At 34.6% G+C, this 19,916-nt stretch overlaps 1 protein-coding gene across 9 annotated transcripts in view; it reads right to left on the bottom strand.

Annotated features, from left to right (window-relative positions):
- by (focal adhesion protein tensin) overlaps positions 1 to 19,916 on the bottom strand; it is a 200,813-nt gene that overhangs the window by 51,834 nt on the left and 129,063 nt on the right. Inside the window, exons 1-2 of one of the 9 annotated variants that reach the window (XM_018521199.1) lie at positions 9,336 to 9,668; positions 9,157 to 9,235 (exon numbers count right to left, since the gene is read on the bottom strand). The exons of 7 other annotated variants lie outside the window; for them this stretch is intronic. In XM_018521199.1, coding sequence (XP_018376701.1) covers positions 9,157 to 9,213 — 57 coding nt within the window. In that variant the 5' untranslated portion in view covers positions 9,214 to 9,235; positions 9,336 to 9,668. Of the gene's footprint in view, positions 1 to 9,156; positions 9,261 to 9,335; positions 9,669 to 19,916 lie in introns of those variants that run through there. One more of the 9 variants, XM_018521200.1, reaches the window with a different exon arrangement.

Below are 19,916 nucleotides of genomic sequence, written 5' to 3'. Positions count from 1 at the left end.
CAATGCATTTGATCGGAAATGATGCGTTTTACTGTCATGGAAAAATCGATGATTCAACCATGTGAGATGGGTCCAATCATTAAATAGGATTATGGAAACTTTCATCATTTTTCATGATAATCCAAACGAATTTATCGTCAAATTTATTGACATATATGTAATTTATTGTAAGATTCACATATCAAGCTTAATAAAAAGAAGCGTATGGATCTCTGCAATATTAATACTGTTTTATACGTATTCTATTTATACAATTTAAATTTAATTTAAAGATATATTCAATTTGCAATCACTTTTCGGTAAGAAGTTACGTAATACTGACTTTTTAAATACTTTATAATTTCAGAATTAATTAATGTTTTTCCGATATTTTATAAAAAAAAAAGCTTTTCTCTTGCATATGTTTCATGAAACATTAATCTAAAAATCAATCAACCTAAAAATATTTGCTACGATTACGTATGCATTAAATCTAATACATTACTAATCTCTCGGTCGGGTCAATTAATATTGAAAACAGTAGACTGATCAAAGACTAAAATAAAATAGCATAAGAAACTAATAATATTGAACGGCGCGTATGATAACGCACGACCTTTGCGCCAATTCGAAATATCGAATCTGATTAATCTTGGTTAGACCAATTAATATTGATAACAGCAGATTGATCAAAGACTAGAAATGTAAAAAACCGGTATTTTTGACTTCGGAGAAAAGTATCAAGTAAAACACTAGTTTTTTACTGTAAAAAACGGTATTTTTGATCAAATTACATAAAATTCATGAAAAACCTTAGAATTCATGTTAAATATATAGAAGAAGAAATAGAATTTATTTTTCTTGTTATTTCGATACTTTTTAATACTTTTGTCTTTATAATTTCATATCGAAGCGAAAATATGTATTATTGGCTGTTGCAATTCTTGATAAGATGATAATAGGTTAATCTGTTTGCGTTGCTTGCACTCTTTGCATTCAGCATCTGTGCCTTCTCTAATTTCAACGCCCGAATCTATTTTTCTAATAATATCACTATTTAAGTGCAAAAATTTTGGGGGATTTCAAACAATGCGAACAGATCTAAATGATCTAAAAAAAAATATCCGAGTAAAAAACTATCAAAGTAAAAAGAAAAAAACCATTAATTTCCGAGTTTTTTATCCTAAAATTCTAATATTTTTCCGTCGTTTACATTCTTATCAAAGACTAAAATAAAATGGCATAAAAAGACGGTAATAATAATGAATAGCACGTACGATAACGTAGGACTTTTGCATCAATGCTATACGGAATATCGTTACAGAAATCGGTAGAAGTCCAATCTCAACGGAAAAAAAAAATAATTCTTAATAGTGTCGATAAATATGACTTAATCGTGTAGCTTAGCTAATCGTGTACGTTTAGCTTAGAATACGAAGATCAATGTAATGCTCGTTGAGAAATGAGTCGCGCGAAAGGATCAATTGGCGTATCCGATTGGCTAATCCATATTTAATTGACTTATGCCTCGTAACCGAATGTCACAATCAAGAATCGCATTGGGGATCAATTGGAGCGCAGCTGCGGAGAGCCCGGATTATCCGGGTAACTCTTGCACAGCGAATGGGTCGTGATACCGGAATGAGGAAAGAGCTGGAATGACAATGGTATTCACAGTCACGCCGTATTACGTTAGCGGATATGTGGCAAGACGCCGATTGGAAGTGCGGAATGTAAATTCCGATCGGTAATCATTATGACCCATGTTTCTATGCAAATGAATCCTTGACGCTTACTCACAAGTACAATAACCAGCACGGTAAGCACTGTCTCTGAAAAGAACGTAACGCTGAAAAGCTCAACGACCAAAAGATTTAACGTTCTAAACTTCACATGTTTATCGTTAACTCTTTAATAATAATTCTAAATAAACTTATTCTTTATCTTTTCATTAGACTTCACGAAGACTTTAATTCGAGGTTTAGTTGCTCTCGACCATTCTTGGTAATTTAAAAGAAGTTGCAGGAAAGCTGCTAAAATTCTGTCAGATTTTTCATCTCGGATGAGCCATCTTCGAAAACATCATCTCAAACACGGGATAAAACACTGAATTTTAATGTAAATAAAACACCCCGTGTCTGATCCGCTAAGAATGATGCTTATATAACACTTCAGTCAAAGTGCTTCGAAGTCAGATTATTCGGAAAGACGAGGTCATGATGGTGACTCGTGGTACAGAGCTATCACGTAAAATGACTTTAGTTCTCCAATTTCTTTGACACTTTGTAAAATCTTTTAGATTAGATATACGGAGCGTTTCGTAAGATCCGTTTTCAGTCCATCAATATCAAAGGCACCTACCGACAAGAGACAATCTTTGCTGCATTAGTGTCGACTCCAATATGAAAGCCTTGTGGCAAAATGTGATGTGACAAGACGTGGACACGTGCATACATACGCACGCATATATATATGCGTGTACATGTTGCATAGCACTGACTTAATAGCTAACGATTACGTAAAGTCAGGTTTTTACCCATGTTCTCTGGGAAATATGCGTTCTTCTCCTCTCTCCTTTCGTCTCTTCCAGCCTTAAGATTCGCGAGTGATCTCACAGGAAGTGACGCCCTTTACGATCATCGATATAAATACGCGCGCACGCGACACAGAATGCCGATGGCTATCATTTTATTATCCGGTCCCCTCCCTTGTGCTTATACAAGTTTCTCTTCCCTCTTCCTTTACGTTGTCGTAATTTCTTTGCGACTTGGACGGTTTTTCAATGATACAACTTCGCTGTAAATACGACATAAAGAAGAGGACGATAGTGATCATAAAGAGCGCCGTCGAAAGGAGCCGTAGCTTATCTATAGGTCCGTTTTATCGTTGACCTTCGACCCGGTCATGCGAGCGCGCTGGTTCAGATCTTTCATGTTCTGATTGTTAATAGCGTGTCTCAATTTCAAGCTATTCGGTCTTAATTTGTTAAGCACGATAAAATCATTAGCGGTAATAGAGATAAATCCTTGCCCATCGACAAAAAAAAAAGATAAACCTCTCGCATGAAATAAAAGTTATTTTAATTCGAAAATGAATATACACCCTGGGAATATATTTATCTCGATCTTATTCTACCGTATAATGGATAATTCGTGATAATGAGTGCACGTTAAATTGTTCTTAATACGAACTTTTTTAAATTCGTACTCAATACCTTAGTTAATTCAGTACAATACGTTGACAGGAATAATGAAATAGAAGTGTAATTATATTTCCTTTCAACCATTTCACAAAGGACCATTTATCTCTTTTTTCTTGAGCGCGAATAAATGAAATCTAATGTGACCGTCGTGTAGTTTCAGTTTTTTTTTCTCTCTCTCTCTTTTCTCTCACAAGTTCATCCCTATCGTAGAACGTATAGTAAAAATGCGATCACCGGAAATTTCGTAGCCTCGATTGCATGCTACCGTTCGCTCGTTCTAGATCGTAGTCTCGATTCGGGTTTTGGATTCGCGCCAACTATCGAAAACCCTCTACTTTCGAAGCGGTAAATCGCCCGCGTCGCGTGTGGCCGCAGGAAAAAGGACGAACACGGAACGGTTCCAACTACTTACGTTTTCTCAATGTACGACCACGCGCTTTATCGAGTGTTTCCCAAGAGTTCTGATTGAAATTAAAAGCAGACGAATCGAATCGTTTTAAACGGAACATTTTTATAGAAAACGTATAAGAATTTATCACAAGTTTGTAGCAAATTTATCAGTACGTAATTCAACTTAAAAAAATTCAACTTAAAAGTATAAAAAAGATAATATATGTATATGTGCTATATATTTAAAACAAAGTTAATTTTTAAATAAATAAAATTTTAGATTAAAATATTGTAATCTCAATTCGCAAATGTTTTCGTAATAAGTGCAAGTACCAATTTGGAGCACAAGTTATAAAAGTTTCCAGATCTTCCCGCGAAGATCTGGGACTCCGGTTGCTCGCAATATCAAAACCCTTGTAGCATACAAGGAACGCTCCGTAGATGAATGCAACGATAGCAGAATTGAATCACGTGCCGTTTACGAGATACATTCGCGTATTTCATTCGCGTGTGGCTAGAACATCCGTGTTAACGACACGCGCTCTTTCAGAGAATTCACTGACCGCCCAGAAAGCGGGTCGTTGGCATTAAGCAGCAGAGTTTTTCACGTTCGATAACGAAGACTTACAAACTACTTTGCGACGTTGGGCTTTTATAACCGCAAATATTATTCCGAGTAATATGAAATTCTACTATAATAATATTATCTTCAATCTTCATTAAATCTTATATTATTTTTAGGATTAGCGAGTCACTGTAGTTTGTACAGCTGTCAATATCGTTCAATCTTTTTTGTTACTATTGAATTGAAACATTTTCTTTCAAAAATTTCAGCACGTTTTATGTTTTTGCTAGCAATTCCATTTTTCATTCATAAAATACTGAATTATAATAAAATATACTCTCTTATTTTCGGAAGTATTCAATATAAAGTCGTAAATTGCCGAGAAATAATTATAAACAAATTATCAATTACTCAAATAGACAAATATCATGTATATATCGGTTGAAAAAAATATAAAAGTTTGAAATTTTGTGCTAGATATCGATAAACATTTGGATAACATGACGGCTAATAATAAGAGAATATAAAAACAATATACTCTCAACAGAATCCAAAAGTTTAGCTTCTGTTATCAAAATCCAAGGAGATTAAACTTAAAGAAGTCAAATATCTGAGAAAAAAATGTTCTTTTTTCTAATTTCCGTGAAAATATGTAATAAATTTAAAAACATAACGCATACAAACTATATTTATATTTTATTTTTTATATCATGAAATTTACATAAATGAAGAGTGCTGAAACTTTTGAGCGATAGTGTAGATTAAAATAACTTGAGCGCGATAATATTGTATGATGAAAGCCTATCTTTGATCTAGTTTGGTGATTCAAAATTTAAAAAAATAAAAACTTTTTTATTTTTTCATCGTGTTGTAAGATTGAATACAATGATCACAGTAGTATATCATCTAATTGTTTCATTGAGAATCGTACAGAATATGCAGAGTTCTGCATCCTTCGAAAGGTCGTTTATTTGTGAGCGAGGAACTTGTTGTCGAGTCACTAATTGATGTCCCAACACGAGAGAACTCCGTACAAGAACGTCGGCCGCGATTTGCCTCCATTTGTTCGGCGAGGCGTGTAAAGGGCCTAATGTCACAGCCAATTACTGTGCATAACAGACGAATCAAAGTGCATCGTCGAGAAACCAGTTCAGCACACTTGACGTGTCCCTGTCTTCGTCCGTTGCCGGCGCCTCTCGCTCTTTTGCAATTGCATGTCGATCGATCGATGCAGTATCGTTGACAATTGTGCTCATGGAAAAGAATATGAGTTTTCGTATAAATATTTTATGCGCGTATACGGTATAATATAATGATATTTTAAATCCTGTGTGTTCGAAAAACGCAGAATGTGAGATTCATATTGGAAAAATTAAAAACAGCAACGAATCGCTGAATTTGAAGAGCATACTAATGTTTTCCAGACGAAATACTCATGTATCATAAAATATACGGAAATAAAATTGGAATTACGTGTAGGAGCGAATTAATTGTTAATTAAGCACTAAAGTGGAATTGTTAACAGTTGAAATTGCTGCATATTACATTACAGCTCGCACGTATGCATCCCATAACGGGTCTGAAACAGAATTGTTAATAACTACGTGTTATGTTACAAACTACACGTACACTTCCCATGACGGATCAAATAGGTCAAAGAGCATCCCGAAGAATTTCGAGCAACACATTTTAACGACTTTGCATACCCCGCCCGCCGCGAATCTGCCCTGGATCCTGTGAACTTTCCCCGATACTTTCCTATGTTGTTACACGTGTTGGGCGGAAACTTAAATCATTTGACGCATCTTGCAGGCCTGACCGCTTCCGTCAAGCTATTCTAGATCAACAGTGGTTCGTTAAGGTACGATTGGGAAGCTTTCATATCAAAGCGTTAAGAACAAAATAAGCGACAAAATAAAGAGTCAACACAAAACGTTTAAATTTAAAATATAAAAAGAATAAAATTGAAGAATAAAATAAATACTGCATATTAATTACTTCGATAATAGTTAATCTTTTTTCTTTTTTATTTCTTTTTATTATTAAAATTTTTTTTATATTATCATCATATTTTATGATTTCTCAGTTCTAATACAGGATGATTCGGCAATATGCAGATGATTGCCAATTCATTTAATCTAATTTGGAATTCATTGTACATTTCCGCGTGATATAATAATAACAGAATAAATAAAAAACATGATAATAAAAAAAAAGAGAACAAAAAAGGAATCAAAGCAGTGTTGCTGATAAAAATTATTGTAGGAATACAGTGATAAGAGTTTCATAAATCAACGTCAAGAATGTGCTATCGGCGATTACTGACTGATGGATCGCAATATTTTAGTTTGCAATTTGCCAGATAACTCAAAAAAAAAAAAGATATTATTTAAGTCGCAAGCGCTATCGAGTTTACGTTCGTTTTCTTCCCGTTTTTCTTGTTGCACTGTCGATCGTGAAAAATAGCTACAACTCTTCAAACTTTGATCAATCTCTATTTGCAATAAATCAATAACCTATATTTGTGATATATGCATTTATTCGTTCATATATATATGGATATTTTGTTGACGTAATGGATTGCAGTTTGAAAAAAACATATTTTTATTAAGTAATAAAATCACATAACATTTGATATTTTTAATCTACGCAATAACAAAGATGAAGCAACTGTTCTTTATATTCTAAAAGAGGACTATATAGCGTGCTTATATTCGGATATCGAATCTGATATCCGATATCCGTGCGATGGTCGATTCCACATACTTTCCGCGAGTCTACGGAATTACCGTCTTAAAATTCCGCGTGACGCCAGGGTGAACGCGTTCTTTGCGCCGGCGATAAAGTCGAACGAGAATAGATGAATGACGCAAGGCGCCGTAAGGTCGTGATATGTATTCGATACTTATCCATGATCGACCAATATAAACGGGATTTCCAAAGAAATTGAGGAAAATTGATCTAGCATACCAAAGATCATTGTTGAACGTCGCATTATGACCACGCCTTTGCGATATCACCAAAATTATTTTACAGCTTATATACAGCAGCGATAAGAAAGAAATTTCATGTTCTCCGCTTTCCAAAATTGAATTCTTGTACAAGATGCTTTATCTTAATTACATCATGTTATAATGTGGGTTTTTCAAGAAATATCTCTTAATGAAAATTGAATGAGATTGCCCTTCGGCAATCAAAAGATTATCACTAATCACTTCGATAATCTGTCTTCAAATCGAATTTAATGAAATAAACATACGTAAAGTAAAATTTGCTCAAAATTAATTAAACGTATTCCAAATTGAATTAAAAATGATTTTTTATAAATATATGTTATTTTAAATTACGTTGGCAAAATATGTATTTTTAATGTTTAATGTTAGACATTTCATATTTCATTATCAGACTTCCTATCTAATTTCCGCCAAGCAAAAATCGACTTCAATTTTGATAAAAGCCTGTCATAAAAATCCGATACAGAAGAGTGAGAATGCATTGCATAACGTTATCTACCTATATTGTAGCGATTTCCATATGTGTATACATATAATAATTCAAATACTACATCGAGAAAAATGTGTCGACAACTGTCAAGAATTGTTAAAGAAAAATTGACAAATAATTTTTGTCTGTAAAATTCTGAATTTTTACGGGAATTTTATGGGACACGAGAAGGAAAACAAATTATTTTATGAAAAAGGCAAGAAGTTATTTTCGACCATAGCGACGTTCATGAAAAGATTTGGTGTTGCGATTTATAGCATTCTTAATATTTCGCGACCTTCTCTGCAGTCAGCAATGTGTCATGAATTTTCATCGAAACGATTCTTATTTCAAATGTGTTATACGATGTAAGAACTTCTCAGAATAACGTAACACACCGTTGCCATTACCTTACATCATCGTCTCGTTACTTCGAATATTCTACCAGAATACAGATTATATTTGCAACCACATAATTCTTCATTTGCTTATCCATTTTTACTTATCCATGGCATAATGCTTTTACACAGCTACTATTTTTATACCTTTAAATGAATGTAAGAAACATATATATTGTCTTAAACGATTCAATTATTTATCTTATTATATGTATCTTTATATAAAAAGGCAATTTTAAAACACTGAATTAAATTATTTATAAAATTTTCCATATCACACACAAAACAAACAAAACACAAAACAACACACACACACACACGGAAAATTTTGTGAATAATCTGGTCTAATTTTCTAAAATATATATTATTACTGTATATATATTACAAAAAATTCTTGATTTACTTAAATGCATAAGATTACTCCCAAATAGAAATATAACTTCTATCGAATTATACACTAAGTGAAAATATGGTTGCAATTATAATTTAACTATAATTTAAAGTCATTTTTTGAGATAACTACATTTTTTAGATAACTACGTATAGTTTTAACACAAATATAGTCAATTGTTATACTATTAATAATAGTTACACACATTGCTTGAAAATATTTAGTTTTTTCTTAATATTTTTATTACCACATAAATAGTAAGTGAGAAAATAGTTATCTTTACTATAATAATTGCGATTGCATTTACTGAATAAAAATGTATATATTATTTATCATTTATATCTTCATATTTTACTATATTGATATTCGATTATCATAATTTATAGCGCAATTTTTTCATGCTTGAAAGAACTACATTAGCAGCAAAATAATAATAAAAATGGAGCTCTTAATAATAATTATTTTACCATACAATTATAATCCCAAATACCAAACACTTTTCTCTAAGTGTACCTGTTTTTATTATTAATTTTAAATTATATTATACATTATCCTTTTTTTCATACCTACGCAAATGGATTTTTGCAACAGAATGGTGCTGTTTTCGAATCAACTCGCGTTCGTTATTGCAACGTCAAATCTCGCTACTGTCAAAAGATTATCATCAGATTATAGATATATTTATAAAGATCGGCATTTGAGAGCGAAAAGCAAGCGATGATTTCGATCGTTGGGTTCGAACACTCACCGTATAAGCATGATAATTCCGATGTACATCGCCGTGACACTGGACCGTCGACAGCATGTTGTCGACTGGCTGTCAGTCCCTTTGAAAAAAAGACAACTGTATCAAGGCCTCCGACTATCTCCGCATTAAGCGCAACGACCCTATGGCTTAACGCCACATCTGATCAATCTACTGCGCACCTTTTCACCGGCGATTCATCGACAGTTCACCAAATATCCTCGGAAGTTGCTGGCGCGCGTCGCAACTGCATCCCGCGATCGTCGACCGGATGTCACTTTTTGACGTCACCGACAATTTTCCCTTATTTTATCCTTGCAATTCCATCTCGAACTTGATCAACTTATCGATTGACCGAGGCGAAATGACTTGCGGTGTAATAATCACTAATAAATTATTATTATCTTAATCCTGCATGGATACGAGAACTTGGAACAGTTTGCGATAGAGGAACTTGAAATTTTTTCCAGCAGCTGGGGAAATGGCCCGGAAGGACGTGGCACGTTCGATGGCCAAAGCCGACACAGCACGAATGGAGAGCTCGCGCGTTTCGAAGCATGCATGGATAGCGATAGCGCTTAGGCATAAGGAACACGCATGCGTGATGCCCCTGGCTGGTTTGCACGCCGTGTCCCTCGCCGTCGTCGCCTTCCTCCGCGTGTCCCAGCATCCCCCTCATCTGACATTTCCCGGCTTTTTCAGTTATCGCCGTCAATGCTCTGACAGCTCGTCTCTTCCAACAATGCGTCGCATATCACGTATTTGCATCGCGAAACTATATGCAAAATTTTTTAAATATCTCTCCGGGATTAAATTAAAACCCCGCTGCAAAATATTCCAATACTGTTTCTTGTGATCTTAGAGTGCGTAAAAATAATAAATAACATAATAAGATTATATTATTTAATAATATTTTGTGTGTATAAATTGATATTCAACATTTCTTAGTGTTAAAATAACACAATTTATTTTACGAGTAAGTGATAAAGAAACATAAAAATAATGTGTTTTAAAATGTAAATTCTAAGATATAAATAAATAATATACGTGTTAATTTAATATCAGAAATGTTAATTTTACTGAAAAAATATGCTTTTACAGCAAAGCTGTGCTTAGAAATCGTGTCAATGTTACTTTTCTTTTAATTAATTTTTGTCACGTAATATTTGTGTTATTTTCCAACACATTCATCCTATGTTAAATTAACACAAAAATTTTAGTGGAAATATAAAACGTTAAATTTAACGTAAATTTTCCAACTGTGTAATTTAACATTGCGATGGAAGAAAAATAGAAAACTTTATTATCATAATTAATCTCGTCACATTCTCGTTAGGATAATAAGATTTGCGGCATCAATTCTCCGTTTCATTTACAAGCTATTTATAATAGTGTGGATTAAATTAAGTTTCATTACATTCAACAATAGCGCATCGGAGGACCGATCAATCTTATTACTGGCCAAGCTGCAACGCGTAACGGATTTATTTTACGATTATAGGCGGCGGCTTTAAATTATTATTCCCTACTGTATCTCGATCGATTATCGATATAGTTTGGACCCGAGACGCTCCGTCACTTTTATCGCCTAAACCGGTTCGCGAGACTGATCATTTGTCTCGATCCGCGTATACTCCAGATCCTGTCGTGTCATCGTCGTCCTTGATCCACGATCGTATTCTGATTGGGCGCAATTGATCAATGTGGTCTTCTTCTTTAATTTTCGAAAATACGTCAAGGCTCACTTTCGTTACCGACTGTACGTTACCTTCGTCAATTATTATTTGATTCATGATAACGCGAGATTAATGATCTCGAACAGAGAAGTTTAATTACTCCGGTTGATTATGCTGCGAAATACTTCAATAAGAACTCGTGATATAATATGCAGAAATTACGAAGACTATGTTACGAAGAAGATGCTGAAGCCTTTTAAGAGAATCTTTTTGAACGATAAATTTTACGTTGTCTTAACGATGTTATACTAAATTGTGCTCTAACGAATAAATATTTAGCTTAGATTAACCAACAATGGGTCTTTCTAGTTTTGTTTATTTCTTCATATCAAAGGAAGAAAGGATGTAGTAATACTATTGAGCGTGAAGAAAAAAATGCTCCGAGCTAAATACAGATCTTACGTTTCACCGCCTAAAATTAGCAATGATTTCTGCACAGGTACAGGAAACAGGAACCGCCAACGTCAGAACAATAACAACGATCGATGGTTCCAAGCCATTTCATGTGCCATATTAATAGAACTCAATTCAAGTCGTAGTTGCTGTTAATATTACATTTCGACGAATTTTTACTTTCAAGAACTCACAAGTAACAGCTAAGAATAGAATCTAAACGTGTCTTTTAAATTTATATTTTTAAAGAAGTTTTGTAATTCGTTTATTATTACGTACATTAAGGAAAAAGTGTTTAGTCATGATATAACTGCATATTATAATAATTATGATTAGGAGCTCTATTTTTATAGTTACTACTGCTATAATGTTAGTAATAACATTTATATATTCATAGCTCTATAAAAAAAATACGGTTGGTACATAAAAGAGCTATAAATTATAGTTAAATTATGGTAATTGCAACCGTTTTATCTCTCAATGTATATTTATTTCTATGTGTGTACATATAATGTTCAAAATGGTACAGTTTCTGCTACAATTAAAAAATATTTAATTGATAATAACATCGTTTTGAGTGAGTAAAAAATTTCTACGAAGACAAAAATATGTAAATTCGCCAATTCTTAACAAAATTGCAAGCTTGCGAATATTTCTGTGTGCCATTCGGCAATAACGTGCGATACATATCGTACGAATAAGGTTTCATACAAGAAAAATCCTCGCGGCATTGTGGCAGCAATGAAGATCGACGATCTTCGAACAAGGAAGAACTTCAAAGAGCCATCCAGGGCGTCTTTTCATTACGACGGAGATTCGCGATCGATAGATCGTCCCGGTGGGCGGTCCAGCATCATTTTTTACATGACCGGTGGGTGACTGTGGCGCGATAAATTCTTGTTTCTCCCTTTTCCCTGTTTTCATGTACATAACCGGTAATCGATGCATGAGCGAAAAAGATACGACGTTTTAACGAGCGCATTTCATTATCTTCAACGTGCGTTTTGTGCAACGTGTACACATCGCGCACAGCAGTAGTTGTCTTCTTGTAAAATTAAAATTTTTGCCGCTGTGTATGTTATACGTTTTATAAATCACGTTTTGTATAAATTTTTTAAATTTTTTTCCAATCACGGATTGCTGCTTTTTAAAATAATACAACATATATTATATAGCACGATGAAAAAAAAATTACTACATAACTATAATATCGTTTTCACAATCTTATCATTAGTGTAAAATAAAGAAATGTATTATTAGTAAAATATGCGTAAATATGCAGAATCTATGCAGTATAATGTTAAAACGAATATTTAAAGCTAGATATACCTGAAATTAACTTTTATCGCAAAAAAAAATGGCTTTGCATGATTTTTCAGCGGCGCTAACAAACCAAGATCACGCGAGCACCTCGGCACGACGCTCACCGAGAGCCATTAATCTCGTCGTTGACTCTTTAATCGCTAATTAGCCAACAATTTATTCTCAAGCGTAGCTCACGGACGCATACTCGTCTGTGTCTGTCGCGCGAATTTAAATCCGACACGGCCACGTCCGATGAGAAATCGCATCGAATTTCGGGATGCAAATGCAGGCGAGAAAGCAATTTCGCGGCGTGCGCGTGTTGGTGCGCGTTCACGCATCGCTCGCGAAACCAATTAAAGCCGCTCTTTCGCAGCGAAGGTCGCCGCTTTAAAGTGCACTGGCAGGATATCCGCGAAAGCCGCGAGACGCTGATGCGGGGGCGCGTACGGTGGTGGTGGTGGTGGTGGTGGTATTTTACCGGCGAGCAAAGCGGGCGGAACATTTTTCATGCTTCCGACATAAAATCCTAGCGAGAAGCAGAGCATTAATCCTTCAGCGGCATCGAAGGTTCCTCGGCGGAACGGCTGCAGGCAAGACAGTTCATAAATTTCGATGCACTTAGAGCGGCGCGCCGGCTACCCCTTCGACGCATCAAATCTTTACCCCGGTACCGAGCAATCGGTAAAAGACGAGACATGGATGGATGGACGAAAATGATAAAGCAACTAGAAACAATACTAAAACTTTCAATAATTTTGCATATCTAGAAATACTTTTACACTTATGGAAGAAGCTGTTTTGTAACGATTTATCAATCAAATAAAAATATGGATATTATATAATGTAATTTTTTTTTAATTTTGCAAAAAGATTATAATTAAATGACGGCAATGTAAAATAATTATATTAAATATTAGATCAAGTGATTGCATTATTGTTAAATCTCCATCTTTCATAACAATGAAAGCTTCCGTGCTTTCTTTCATGGGAGAAAGACGATAAGTACTTCAAATCCGGAAAAGAATTCTTTTATTTGTGGAATTTTCTTTAATAGACTATAATTACTCTGCATTCTTTCGATTATAAAGGTGGTTCAAAATTACTATGGATACTAAGGAGCTACGATTTGCTATTGGACAAAAGAGAAAAAATTGTAAAGAAATGAGAGAAAGAGAGAAAGAGAATTAGAGTGGTTGAAATTGCGTGTATATATATATATATATATATATACCGTAGCGCTATATGGAGTAATGACAAATCGTTCGGGCAAAAGAATGTGCTACCGGAGTAGAAAAATGCAAACTCTGATAAACGGTACGGAACTCAGAGAGAAACTTTCTCTTCTCTCTCTCTCTCTGCTCATTTTCTTTCTCTTTCCTCGCGTAAACTGACACGGTTACTGGGAACTATGAAAGCCGAGTGTGCTCTTAGAATAAATCGCTTTTATGCATTATGCGGCATGCGATGTGTCGCCGAGAGTGTTCCACACTCTCTCGATGCTTCGTTTTGCTTTTATCTTTCGAGGTAGTCTGAGGAAAAAAACTGAATTCGCGCTTCCGATTTGTATTCCCCTCGGAAGATTCACAATCTTTCACCTTGCGATTTAATAGATTTACTCGCTCGACTAACAAATCTGTTTAACACATTCGCTGTCAGTGATGCATCTGGCATGTCAGCGGGGCTCATCCCCAATTCGTCATGACTGATGAGGTGCATTAGGATTCCTACTGAGTTTTCAGCATACGTTACAGAATTTGACATTCAAAAATGATTCATATATCTTGTAGAGGGTTTGTTATTATGTACCGTTAAGCAATCATTTGGGGGGGAAAGAATTTTAAACTGTCCAGAATACATTGACAAAATTATTAAAACTAAAATTATTTTAATAATATTAATTAATGCAGAAAGTGAAACATCCTTACTATCAATCATATTTTACAATGTATGTATTTATATTATAATGAAGATTTAACAAAATTGTATCTAATATACGCAGAAACTGCTTACTGTTAGACTTTCGAAGCGTATCTAAATTTACTCGGAAATTATGCCTATAAATGGCACACGCTAAACAGACTGCGTCTGGTGCCTGCACCAAGAGTGCATTCCTCCCTTTCAGTCTGTTAAAGATCAAATCCAGGAGCACGGTGCAACCCCTTCCCAGTTACCGTAAATAAATTGGAAACATTTACGTGTGCACGGCAGATGTTAGATACGCGTGTCTTCGACTGGTAATATATTCTCTTGAAAGGAAAACAAGCGTTTGAAAAATATCGACGAGAGTTTCGAGTTTGCCAATAGTCACTTCGCTACATTTTGTGATCGATAGTAATTTCGACCTTTATATGCAAATGTAGAGAAATATTCAATAATACAGGTACGATGCAATTCTGTTCTATTAAACCAGTATACCAAATGTAGAAATTTCCATTCTAGTTTATAAAATAATTCGCCACTGCTATTAATTTGTAGATGATTAAAAGCAATATTAATAAAATTATATAGCAGTCGATTTTGATGAAATTATAATTATGCAGTGATCAAACAATTTATATATTTCGTGTAATTTCAAAATATTGATAAAACACGCGTGTGTTGCAATAAATGGAATAAACATTGATTCAATATTTATATGCGGAGTCGTTATGGAAATATAAATAAATTATGCTTAACGATTCGTAATAACAAATTTATAGATATTTAGTTCGTAAATTTGAACGACGGAAATGTATTGTATTATCAGATAAAATCTGTTTGCTAAATAAACCGTAATGCACAGCAACACAAAGCTCTACTACGGTTTCAGTGAAAATTGTCACCATTATTGTCTGTAAGATTAAACTAATGTTGGAAAAGTTTGTTCTGAAAGTCCCTAAAAGGGTTGCAGGGAAGAGAACAAAAACATGTCTGCATGCGAATAAACACGTTTAATTGATAGGAAAATTATGAATTTGATTGAGATTTATATTTTGAACCATACTGATTTTTTATTTAAATAAAAAACCATTAATTATAGATGTAAAAAATTCAGAAATAAAATAAAATTATTCGTGAAGAAAAGATAAACTGAGATGTAAAGTTTTTCCATTAAGTATCATGCCACAGATGAAATAGAGATAACATGTACACTTTTAAAATATAATTTTTATGTTACTTATGAACAAGAGAGAAAATTTTGCTTTATTCACGAAACACAAAAACTATCTAGTGAGACACCGCGGGATGTACGTTTCGTCGGTTAACTATGCAAATTGGTGACATGAATATGAATATGCAAATCGTAATATAGGCTACGCATAGAATATTTTTGTATGCGAAATTCGGTAAAACAGCGAGTAGCAAAAGTCATTGAAAAATGCGCAGGATAACAAGCGATTGCCCATCCAGCTGCGTCATTATGGACCGCGTTGTATCCTGTCAACGGTCTAACAACCTCTGGTCCTGTTTCCTGACCTTTCGTCGAAACGGTTAGACGTGAAACACGCGTACAACATTTCTTGCACCGATGATGACTGGCAGCTGCAAGATTCTCAAGGATCCACTGCTTCTCTTTTTCTCTTTTTTCTTTGAATGGTCGACCCTCTTAACCCTTTTGGCGAATACGTGCTGCAAGGAGCAAGGACGAAAGGCGAGAGAGCTCTTAATGGAGCTTTAGTTAAAGCGGATGGAAAATTAGCAGTCGGGACATGTAAGAGGTGAGATTAATCGCCAACGTATTTAATATTCGCATCGTTGAAACATGCAAGAGTACTGGCTGCACTGAAATATTTAACCGTTTTGCTTTATAATTCCCTCGATATATAACATTTTATTTCACATTAATTTATTACAATAAAGCAATACAAATAAAACAAAGATTTGATACACTTTCATGTATTTTAATTTAATCACGTGTCCTAATCCTCGTGTCCAAAATGGTCAAAATCCAATTTCCAAGTTTCCAAATCGCAACTGCACGTTCGTGAAAATTTTATTGTCGACATACATTCGCGACGCGAAATAACTTCCGGCAATGTTGGAGAACATAACTCACAGCACGACGAATTCGAATATCTGGTGGTAAAAATCGGCGCTCGTGGCGAGCGAGCCACGGTCGTGTTAAAACGTCGCTCCATTATTCTGGCGAGCCGGTGACTTTTACGAGCGCAGCACGAGCGGTCGTTGCAGTTATCGCGGTGTTACATCGCGGAGTTACGTCGCCGTAACGATTGTTGCGGGATGAACGTGGCGCGGCTGTATTCGGCGTTTTACTGATCGCAATGAGATCCGCCGATTGAGATGTTAATTAGCGAAAGATATGCTCGCCCCGTTTCTCGATTCGCGCCACGGGATTCCCAACAAGGCTAATTAACTCGCCGCAGCAGCAAGTATCTCAGCGCCAGTAAAAAAAACGTTGTGGATTAATCACGTGCTATATCAACGACGCTGCCATCGTCGTCGTCGTCGTTGTCGTTGTTATCGTCGACAACGCCGTTGTAGAAGTTCTACGACGGCCAGCCTATACGGACCTCACCTAAGGCGACTTATTTGCTAGCGGGTTAGTGACTTCTCTTTGCATATCGCGGGTAATCTGGTCGAGGAGTCTGGTCTCTGGCTTTCAGTGTGGGGCGATTCTTGACTCGCGCTATCAGTCACTCTCGGTGTAATCGTGATGCGCGCCGCACCCGTGATTATGACGTCTGGTAAATTACGTGCTATGGTGTATGATATGATACTATTTATAGTAACCACACGATAATAAACCCGTGCGTTTCTGCGCGCTAGAATATATGCGATTAAAAAGAGAATGGGGAGGAGACGAGAATGGAAGAGAGAGAGAGAGAGAGAGAGAGAGGGAGAGAGGGAGAGAGAAATGTTACATATTATAGGATAACCACGAAGAATATAACTGCTTTCTAAAAAGAAATGGGCCGGCTATGTTTCGTGACTTTAATGACTTGGAGACAAAATAAAGAAACTCTATGGCACAAATATAAAAGGAACTCGGTATAACAGAATTCAACACTAATGAAGAGTTATACAATGCTCAACAGACTAATTCAATGTAGCAACAACCAACTTTGCTAATTGGTGTTGGCTACATGTAAATACCGCGTATTCGTTTGACATAATAATATGGGGACATTAATTAGCACTAATAACAGCAATTGCGATCGTTTCAGTTTCATGAAAAATGTCATAATAACATTATTCCGCTATGACAAAAGCTTTTTTTTTTAAATAGGCAATGTATTTGTTAGCAGTATTCATCTCTACTTTTGTGTCTGAATTTATTTACAATTAGTCTCACTTTTCTCGACCTAGATGTGAAGATAAAATATTAGAATTAAACAAAAATTATTATTGCTGTATAATATTAATATAAAATGTAAATCATTATCGATAGCAGATTGTCAGAGTTACTTCGTTTAACCATCTTTATTAAAACAAGCGATTTTTTATGTTTGTCTGGCATCTATTACGTAAATAAGGAATTTTCCGAAAAGGTCGATAGCGACGCTCGCCTTTAATCAGTGCTAACGTGTTAATGATATCAAACTGCAATCGCACGCATAATTGAGCTGCGCCAGATAATTCGATTTATGCTGCAATCTCACGTCTGCGTCTTCAAACAAATATGACGTAAATTCCGCTCTTTAAATATATTAAGACAGAATATATTAAAATGTCGAAATGTTACTATTTTCAAAATATTATATATTGGATCAATCGCACTGTTTGGATAATACATAAATTAAAAAAAAAAAATTTTCGTCCAAATAACTCAACAATAGTAGAATTTTTTAAATATTTAAATACCAAAACAACAGTACTTTTGATATATAATACAATTTTTATTAAAATTTTTTTTTAATCTTATTTAATCCGTGATTTTTTCAATTTTCACTAAAAAATTAAAAAATTTTCCTGCTCTTGGCGCATCATTTTTCTTTCTCTATGTGCACCGAACTTTTTCATCAGAGATGTAATGTATCATAATGCATCATATTCGCTTGCAGTTTACTAACTACGATAACGCGAAATCCAGGTCATAATTACGTAATTAGGTCGACAATATACAAAAATGAGATTATCGCGGATTTCTGAATAATTTATAAAACGTTGATGTCACCGTATCGATTTAGTCGGTGTATCAAGAGTAACTTTTCGAAGCTGAGTCTGCGACGAAATTGGATAAAAATAAGATTAGTATAAGATATTGCAACACGAATACGATGAAACACAGCAGTTTATTTGCAGAGATAAAATCTGCGAAAACAAGATCCTTGATATCTTAATTTATCGTACAACTGACAAGCATTTTATTTTTTCGCAGTGTGTTATATCTTCGAGGTAAACGACGACGGTAAACACGCGTGCGGTACATCCACAATCGCAACTATGATATAATAAACCGCTAAGTTGTCAGGATGTATTATTTGCGGTTGCTATTTCATTTACAGTACTATATTTGATGGAAGATTGTTCAACAATGTAATTGTTTCAGTCCAAGTTCTAACAAGTCTGACATTCTAAACCTAATAGAATTTTTTAAAACTCTATGATGCAGAAACAATAGCCGCACTAACATCAGTTAGTGGATTTTTATATCACGTATTCATTCTGTTTTAATCTCTTAACCCAGAAATAATGTCTGAGTATTTTTACGTCAGAACGGAAAAATATGAATTGTTATAAAATATTGTTTTGAATAGATATTGTTTAACATTTTTTTTTTTAATAACCATTCTTTAATGAACCTTTAAACATACAATTTCATCAAAAAAATCGCTATATTAATTAAAATCTTAATTTTTTGTAATAGACTACTTAACATACTTCCTTAATTTAATTTTGTTTCATTTAATATTCTATTTTATTTAATATTTCGGTTTTTATTATTTTTTTTAGAAAACTGATTAAATTTATGTAACATCTTCTAATTGTAACAAATTGGAAAAAAAATTAATAATATATACAATATGTTGTTAATAATAGTGATTTTAATTAGAGTACAAAAATAGCCTAGGTTCGATCGTTTTTTTCTTTTGCCTTTTTACGCAAAAGAAAAATCACTTGACTACTCCCGGATTAAGAGTGGCAAATGCAAAGCTTCAGAAGCTTCAAGCAAACTACAGAAATTAGGTTACCCAAGAAATAAATTCTCATCCTGTTTCCTCGTAACAAACGTCGGTGCTAATTTCGCAATTACGTATTCGCCATCTTAGTCCGTTTCCCGACAATACGACCAAGAAGAGATCTTCATCTGCCAGTCGCGCGAATAGGGGACGACCTTAATCCCCAAACGTCACGTCAAACATTCTCTTCTCGGCACGACGGGCGGGA

The sequence above is a fragment of the Trachymyrmex cornetzi genome, unplaced genomic scaffold, assembly GCF_001594075.2.
Source record: "Trachymyrmex cornetzi isolate Tcor2-1 unplaced genomic scaffold, Tcor1.1 scaffold97, whole genome shotgun sequence".
NCBI lineage: Eukaryota > Metazoa > Arthropoda > Insecta > Hymenoptera > Formicidae > Trachymyrmex > Trachymyrmex cornetzi.
Note: the sequence above shows the minus strand (reverse complement) of the source record. Positions and strands in the feature narration are given on the sequence as shown.